The sequence below is a fragment of the Balaenoptera physalus genome (genome assembly GCF_965194825.1).
Source record: "Balaenoptera physalus genome assembly, chromosome: 4".
NCBI classification, from domain to species: domain Eukaryota; kingdom Metazoa; phylum Chordata; class Mammalia; order Artiodactyla; family Balaenopteridae; genus Balaenoptera; species Balaenoptera physalus.
Window position 1 is genome coordinate 89,995,428 of NC_138891.1, and position 8,529 is coordinate 90,003,956.

The 8,529-nt window shown below is 44.2% G+C and overlaps 1 protein-coding gene across 1 annotated transcript; it reads left to right on the forward strand.

Annotated features, from left to right (window-relative positions):
* Positions 1–311: 311 nt before the first annotated feature.
* On the forward strand, positions 312–8,101 carry DPPA4 (developmental pluripotency associated 4). The gene is made up of 3 exons (XM_082459450.1): positions 312–2,285; positions 2,483–2,796; positions 4,506–8,101. Exons 1-3 carry the CDS (start codon positions 2,076–2,078, stop codon positions 4,822–4,824), a joined length of 843 nt encoding a protein of 280 aa, XP_082315576.1. The 5' UTR covers positions 312–2,075; the 3' UTR covers positions 4,825–8,101.
* The last annotated feature ends 428 nt before the right edge of the window (positions 8,102–8,529 follow it).

The following is an 8,529-nucleotide window of genomic DNA, read 5'->3' on the forward strand; positions in this document are numbered from 1 at the left end:
CCAGTTGAACTAACACTTGAAGTGAGATTCTGAAAGAGGATTAAGGGTTTAAGACTATGACTATAAGGGAAGGTGGTGTGTGTGGAGCTTTCAGGCAAAGTAACTAGGTTGGAAAGGAAAGTAGTTCTGTGGCAGTAGCTTGGGGCAATAGTATGGGAAAGGTTTATCTGGAAGAGGTAAACGGGAGGGGAGGGGGAATGAGGAAAGGGGGGAAAAAAAACCTTTCAGGTGAGGGATAATGGATATTGTGGGTGATGTAAGGGCTTTCACCAAAGCAGAGGCTAGTTTCTTCTATGACTTTTGTTTATATATATATATATATTTTGTCTTTTCTCGTACATTTTTTTTTGGACCTTGCCGCCGAGGCTTGTGGGATCTTAATTCCCCAACCAGGGATTGAACCCTGGCCCTTGCAGTGAAAGTGCTGAGTCCTAACCACTGGACTGCCAGGGAATTCCCCTTTTCTCATACTTTCACATTGGTCTTCCACTTCTCTATCACTGCTTCCCTTTCTTATAAATAAACCTGAGTATTAAGATGATACCCAGAAGAGAATCCATGTTGCCAGTGGAGTTCAATGATTATCTTGGTACCTTGGATGTGAGGTGTCATAAGTCAGGTAGTGTATGTGGTGGGTTGGACGCCCAGAGGAGTGACTTTCTGGTTCCTCTATCCCCAGTGCAACTCCACAAAGAAGACAGAGGAAGAATATATGAGTTGCAAATTCAAACGTACATCAGTAGATGCCGAGGAGGGACAGGGGGCTTCTGGTAAACCAGATATACTAGAAAACTTGGCAACGGAGACCAAAAGAAGAAGATCTATAAAAAATAACAGAGGTAAGAGATCTACAGTTCCTCAAATCCTATTTCCCTGGGTCTGAGAAGACTGAGGGATTTTTCTGAAAAAGTAGGGAAGAAGTTTCAGTCCTGTATTCTGCAAATCCTACACTTCCTTCAAAGCCTAGTTTAAATCTCACCTCCTGGTTCTGATTATTATTTTGCCTACTCTAGCTTCTGGGAGTTAAGGATCTTAATGTGCAATGATCTGGGGACAGAGAGCTATAAATTCAAAATCCCATCCTTGAAACTCTACTTCCTGTCTTAAAAATATGAGGAAAGTAGCTACCTTGCTGAGTTGGATTGAGGTCAGGGTGGAGGGTCAGTTGTAATTTACACAGAATAATTAGGCAAACAGCCTACACTTCATCTGACAGTAATGGGCGCTCAGTAAAACCTAGTGACTATTAGCGTCAGTCTTTCCTGAATGGTGAGAGTGCGTGAGGTGCAGCAGGAGACAAGAGTGCTGCCCTAGTGGGGTGGGCTGCCAGAATTACGGGTATTAGTCATTGTGTAGCATTTCTGGGTGGCTTATTTTGTTTTCTGGTGAGAGGGTAAGGCATCGCCTAGTAGTTATGACCTCAGGTCTAAAACTTCTATCATTCCCTGCATCGGAAGTGCAATCTCTAGGTCAACCTCCTCAGAGTCTGTGGTTTAGAGCTCCCACAAAAGAGCAAGTGTGCGTGAGTAGTAGGGAGTTTTAGGAAGTAAAAATACTGAGGGATTCAGAAATATTGTCAGTTTTAGTTTTGAGGTTCTATCCCTTGAAGGTTACGTGGTCTTTGGCAAGTCATTTAATTTTACAGTGGGGATTAGACTATAAGAACTAAAAGTGATTGTACTTTTGACATTTTAGAAGGCTACACAGAAGTTAATTATTTTATTTTATTTTATTTTTTTATTAATTTATTTTTTGGCTGTGTTGGGTCTTCGTCTCTGTGCTAGGGCTTTCTCTAGTTGCGGCAAGCGGGGGGCCACTCTTCATCGCTGTGCGCGGGCCTCTCACTATCGTGGCCTCTCTTGTTGCGGAGCACAGGCTCCAGTCGCGCAGGCTCAGTAGTTGTGGCTCACGGGCCTAGTCGCTCCGCGGCATGTGGGATCTTCCCAGACCAGGGCTCGAACCTGTGTCCCCTGCATTGGCAGGCAGACTCTCAACCACTGCGCCACCAGGGAAGCCCCAAAAGTTAATTACTGCTAATTTTATCTCATTCTCCTTCAGCTTGCTGTCCACGAAAAATGCCACAATGTTGTGACAGTGTGAAACCTCAGAAGAAGACGATGCCAATTCCTCCTTTACCTTCTATACTGCCGCCTGTCAATCTGATTCACAGGGATGTTGTGCGCGCTTGGTGCCAGCAGTTAAAACTGAGCACCAAAGGCCCGGTGAGTGTCCAGGGTAGGAGTGGATGCTCTTGGGAGGAAGACTACGAGCCTCAGTTTGATTATTAACTCATTTTTCTCTCGTCTTAGAAACTAGACGGATATAAACGACTCTGTGAACATGCCTACCCTCATCAAAAAGTGAGTAATTTGTAGGGAATTTGGCCAAGTCGAAGGTTTAGTTATTCTCATCCTAATCACCTATTTTAGCGTCAAAAGGTGAGTAGAAGAATTGTCTTTAATCTTTTAAACCCTCTACGTAGAACATTCCTGCCACAGCCGAGGAGGCCAGGATCCTATCACTATCGAGAAGAAAATCACTGATGGACAAGGGGGAACTACCTCTGGAATGTTCTGATGACAAGATGTCTTCTGAAGTGGCTGCTTCTCCTGAGGAGGGAGCACCTGCCCTTGAAGGAGCTTCTACTCTTCAGGAAGTTGTATCAACTTCTGCCTCTGACCCGGGAACTGTGTTTGCCTCTTGGAGCAGAATGACAGCCGGGGCCATGAAGATGGAGTCGGTGCAATCACAAGAGACCTGTGGTAAGCTCATTAGTAAGAACTGCTTCTGGTTCAGGTGGGAAAATAAGTTTAATGGCTATTAACAGCTGATTAACTTCAAGGTATTATCAAAATCATCCGAAGACCTGGTGATTCCTGGGCCCCATCCACACATTTTTCTGGTTCAGGTCTGGGTAGGCCCTAGGAATTTACATTTCTAACAATCTCCCAGGCACGGCTAATCTGGGGACCACACTTTGAGAACCAGTGAGCTAAATTAATGAGGTCATCAGAAGGGGATAGAAATCTGGCTTCATTTCTTTTCGCCTCCTTTAAAGAATTAAAAGTAAAAGCAGTCTCTAAAATCAACTGCCTGAGCTAAAGCCCTGGATCTTCTAGCATCTGTCAAGTAAGTGGCATTAACTGTTATTTAATCTAGTTCCCAGTTTGCTCGTGGTAATGTAGGTTAATAATAATACCTACCTCATGATGTTATTGTGAGAGTTACAGGAGATAAAATTAAGGAAGACCATGAACTGGTTAGCACATTACAATGCCTGTTGAGACCCCTGTCCCCCTATAACTGGTAACCGCCCCCTCCCCTTGGGAGCAAAGCCTGGGGCCAGGCCCTGCCCACTGTCTGTTGCACATAGTGGGGTGTTGCTCCAGGATCTTGCTTCAGACATGTAAGATCCCCCATCCATTAAACCACTGATGTCATTAAAAAAAAAAAAAAGAGTTGAGACCTCTGAACTTTTTTTTTTTTTTTAATTTATTTAATTTATTTATTTTTGGCTGCGTTGAGTCTTCGTTGCTGTGCGGGGGCTTTCTCTGGTTGCGGTGAGCGGGGGCTACTCTTCATTGCAGTGCACGGGCTTCTCATTGCGGTGGCTTCTCTTGTTGTGGAGCATGGGCTCTAGGCGCGGGCTCAGTAGTTATGGCTCGCGGGCTCCAGAGCACAGGCTCTGTGCTTGGTTCACGGGAGAGGTCTCCCTGCTAACACAGTGGTTGTGGCTCAGGGGCTTAGTTGCTCTGCGGCATGTGGGATCTTCCTGGACCAGGGCACGAACCTGTGTCCCCCGCATTGGCAGGCGGATTCTTAACCACTGCGCCACCAGGGAAGTCCCTGAACTTATTTTATGAGGGCTTTCCCAGACCACTCTGGTTTAGTCTTTCTATTGAAGGAAACCAGAACGTCACCCCAAAATATGCCTCTTTGCCATAAAAATCTTGAGCTGAAGGCAATCAAAAAGCAGCAAACCCAAAAAAGCTCTCCCTTTTCGACCTAAGGCAGGATTATCTATTCTCCTTTTGCTGGAGACAGACAGCCACTGAGAGTGGGCACCAGAGCAACCAGCAAAGAAACCTCATCCATTAGTTTCCTCCCGTATATTTACCTTCCCGCTGTTTGCCACCCTTGGGAGCCTAAAACTGCTTCCCTTTGTCCTGTCATTTCTTTGCAAATGTATTGTTCTTTGTCAAGGATGTTACATAAGATGGAATTCTAAGCTGTCACTCTGAGCTAGGTTTTGCATTTTTCCTGCACTATGTGCACTGCATGAATTCATCAGCTGTTTCTCCCTTGTTAGTCTTTTTTGTCCGAGTCCCAGGTGAAAAGCTAAGACGGGCAGAGGTAAAGCTTTGCCACCCTCCCAGCCACACTGTCATCTACCCACTGGCCTCTAGGCATCCAAATGTATTTTTTGTTTCTTTTAAAATATTTAACAGGAACTGTTTTTGCATTATTTTCTAAAGGGGAACAGGGTAGAGTAAGTTAGGTTTCAGGGTGCATATCTGGGAGCTGGCACTTGAGGAAGACAGTAGCATCAAAGGCCATAATGCAAACTCGAAGTTTAGACTTTGGTCTTGCTATGCTCGTACTGAACCTCTCTTTCCTTCCCCAGGGGTCTGGTGGTGTGTGGTTCACGGGAGAGGTCTCCCTGCTAACACAGAGGGCTGGGTTCATTTACAATTTCATGCCGGACAGGCTTGGGTGCCTGAAAAACGAAGGAGGGTGTCTGCGCTCTTCTTGCCGCCTGCGGGCAATCTTCCTCCCCCACACCTGGAGGACAACATGCTGTGTCCTGAGTGTGTGCACAGGTAACCACCTGGTACCCTTCTACACACTAAAAGTGGGCATCTGGGTTTTAGTTGGGGAAAAGAGGAGATACATATTCATCTTAATTAGCCCTGTATTTCAAGCACAAGTTGTCAATAAAGATTTTCGCAAAAAAGTTTTACTTGAGTAAGTGTATTCCTAGGAGAAAGGGCATTTTTATGTCAAGGCATAATGCTTGTACCTGGAGACCCATAATTTTGGAGCAGTAACCAATTGTATAATTACTATATTCCCGGTATACGCACTACACAGAAATAATGACTAGCAAAAAAACCCTTCTTTGAAGTGGCCTACAGTCTAAGGGGGATGACTGGTACGTAAACAACCGTATCACCATGTGATGACTGGTATCAAAGAAGAGGTTTCTTAATTTAAGGGAAGAATTGTCTAGGTGGAAAGGAGGAAGTAAGAAAAACCTGGCTTCTAGATAGTTTTTCTGTAATTACTTGAACACTGATAAGGATAAGAGTTGCATTGGGTCGAGGACAGAGCTTCAAGGAACAGCAGTGTTTTAGGGGCATGCTAAAGGAGACAGAAAAGAAACAAGGAGAAAACCTGGAATATGAAGTCAGTGGGGAGAATTTGCATGGGGAAATTGTCTTATAAAGAAGGTAGAGATAACATACTTGATTGGAAAAGATAAGGGATTCAAAGCAATAAAGAATATAGATAATTTGGAGGTGGTTGAATAAGGGGAGGAGAGAAATAGAGGTTATAATTGGAGGTATTTTCTGAAAGATACAAATGGAGAAGGGGAGCAGTGAGATGCTTGGAGGGGATTGCCATGTGTTTTCTGTTAAATTGGGCCAAGTGTGTTTCCGGGCTTAGCTTGGGAGAGGGGCCTGCAGAGGAGGAGGATGGAAAGAAGCCCATCCATCTGAATAGAGGGGCTTGGAGCAGTCCAGACTTGGCTCCCAGGGATCCATCTCCTCACCCTGTAATTGTCCAGGAGTCATCCTGGGCTTCATCCCGAGCTCTCTGTTGGCCTGCTGGGCACCCACTTTTGGCGTCATGATGACTGAACACCAGAGATCTAGGGCAGCTGGCAGAGGACAGAAGCCTCAAGTGGGTCTGGGTTGGGGGGAGCTCAAGCTGCGGGATCTTAGTTCCCTGACCAGGGATTGAACCTGAGGCTATGTCAGTGAAAGAACTGAGTCCTAACCACTGGACCACCAAGGAAGTCCCAAGGGCAATTTTATTGGCATTCCAGGAGTGGGTTTCTTGGTTATTTTCAAGAATGCAATTTGATATTTCATCTTGATTCTAAAACATTTCATTTGCTTTTTAGGAATAAAGTATTAATGAAAAGCCTGCAGTGAGATCACAATACCAGTAAAAAGGGTACAGCTATGATTATAATTAATGATAGAGAAGTGACTACAAATCAACTCCACGGTGCTATTTGACAGCTGAACTCTGGGCCACTCTGCACTCTCCATGCTTCCTGCTTACAGAGTTGCATGAAAAAAAGCCTGTGAACTGCCAAACGTGGAAGTGGCTATCTCTCCAAAGATTCCCAGCCCTAAGGGAGCAGACGAGAAAGGAGATGGGGACATTTTAAAAATGCTAATTCGATGAATGGAATTAATTTACTTGAAAGTGCCTCAAGTAAATTTCTACATTGGGAAAGATGGGGCTTATAGGCAAAAGTTCAAATTTGGTTATGTACACCTTAACCAAGTATTCAAACTTATCATCACCAGGAATGGTAAGAGTAGCAATGTGTTTCCTGATGTGATACAATATATCACTGATAATATTCTTGCCCCAAAGAATCTGTTCACAAGGAAGCAATCAGTCCTGATTATGCCTCTTGGCTCCACATAATTAAGTGAGCTTACCTTGTTTTGGGTGGCAGTTATTTAGATGCACCCATATGTAAATATTCACAGAGCTATGCACTTAAGATGTCTGTATTTTACTTATATGTAAATTATATATATTTTTTTTAAGTGTCCTACATTGAATGATAAATTATAGTGCCTCTAATAAAAAGGCAACTAGAAAATTTTGAAATTAAAGCTTTTATTTTAAAACAAAATTCTCAATTATGTATGTGAAGTGATCCTTTTGAAATATGTCAGATCATGACACTGCTGAAAACCCTCCCATGGATCCCATTCAGAGGGAAAACCAAAGTCCTTGTAATGACCTCCAAGACCTTAACTAAAGTGAATTCTACCCCATGCCCCTTCATCTCCTGCCTCATCTCCAGCACCCTGCCTCTGCTGTTCCTTGACCATGCCTCACACGCTCTTACCTCAGGGCCTTGTCACTGGCTGGAATGCTGTTTTCCCCACATGTCAATATGGTAAACTTTCTTTTAGTTCTTTCTTCGAATGCCACTTTGTCAAAAAAGGCATACTCTGACCCACTATTTAAAATCACAAGCTGTTTCTCCAGCCCTATAAGCACCCTGGGTCCCGATCTCTATTTTTCCGTAACACTTGTCTCCTCTAACATGTTAATTTGTAATTTATTGTTTGTCTTCCCCTAACAATAAAAAAGGATTTCTGGGGGACTTCCCTGGTGGTGCAGTGGATAAGAATCTGCCTGCCAATGCAGGGGACACGGGTTCAAGCCCTGGTCCGGGAAGATCCCACATGCCTCGGAGCAACTAAGCCCGTGCGCCACAACTACTGAGCCTGCGCTCTAGAGCCCGTGAGCCACAACTAGTGAGCCCACATGCCACAACTACTGAAGTCTGTGTGCCTAGAGCCCATGCTCCGCAACAAGAGAAGCCACCACAATGAGAAGCCCACGCACCGCAACGAAGAGTAGCCCCCGCTCACCACAACCAGAAAAAGCCTGCGCGCAGCAACGAAGACCCAACACAGCCAAAAATAAAAATAAATTAATTTAAAAAAAAAAGGATTTCTGTCGGTTTTGTGCGCTTAGGTATCACAGCCTCCTAGAACAGCCTGACACATAGTTGGTACTCAATAAATGTTTATGCAATGGATGATGAATGAGAAGGTTTGAAATGAATTATAAAAGGAGATCGATTACAAGTTTCTTAGAAACCAATATTAAAAAATAGACCTCTGTCCTGTCTATCTGTATTCTCTGGGAAAATAAATTGCTTTGAGTTACCTTTTGGAAAGAAAAAACTTTTCTGTTGTAACACGCCGTATTCTGTTTTCTAGCTCCGCCATAAATCTCATAGTTTAATTTCCTCCAAAATACAATTTTGGAAGGTCTCTAGTAAATTCTTTTAAAACTGTTTAGCAGGATTTGTGTTCCCCCCATGAGCCACCCTCCTGTTTTAAGAATATGAACGGGGCTTCCCTGGTGGCGCAGTGGTTGAGAATCTGCCTGCTAATGCAGGGCACACGGGTTCGAGCCCCGGTCTGGGAAGATCCCACATGCCGCGGAGCAACTAAGCCCGTGAGCCACAATTGCTGAGCCTGCGCGTCTGGAGCCTGTGCTCCACAACAAGAGAGGCCGCGATAATGAGAGAGGCCCGCGCACCGCGATGAAGAGTGGCCCCCACTTGCCGCAACTAGAGAAAGCCCTCGCACAGAAACGAAGATCCAACACAGCCATAAATAAATAAATAAATAAATAAATAAAATAAATTTATAAAAAAAAAAAAGAATATGAACGGCTGAAGTGTTAAGAATGGCAGTAATCACCCAGTATGTCAATCAGCCTTACCTGAAGGATATAGCTGAAATTGTATTTTTTGAA

Bases quoted from the DNA above. Each gene is read 5' to 3' on its own strand.
- DPPA4 (XM_082459450.1), top strand. From the start codon at position 2,076: ATGCCACAATGTTGTGACAGTGTGAAACCTCAGAAGAAGACGATGCCA. The intron at 2,286-2,482 runs TAACTCATTTTT...CCCTCTACGTAG, and splicing joins ACGAGCCTCAGTTTGATTAT to AACATTCCTGCCACAGCCGA. The intron at 2,797-4,505 runs GTGGGAAAATAA...GTTAGGTTTCAG, and splicing joins AAGAACTGCTTCTGGTTCAG to GGTGCATATCTGGGAGCTGG.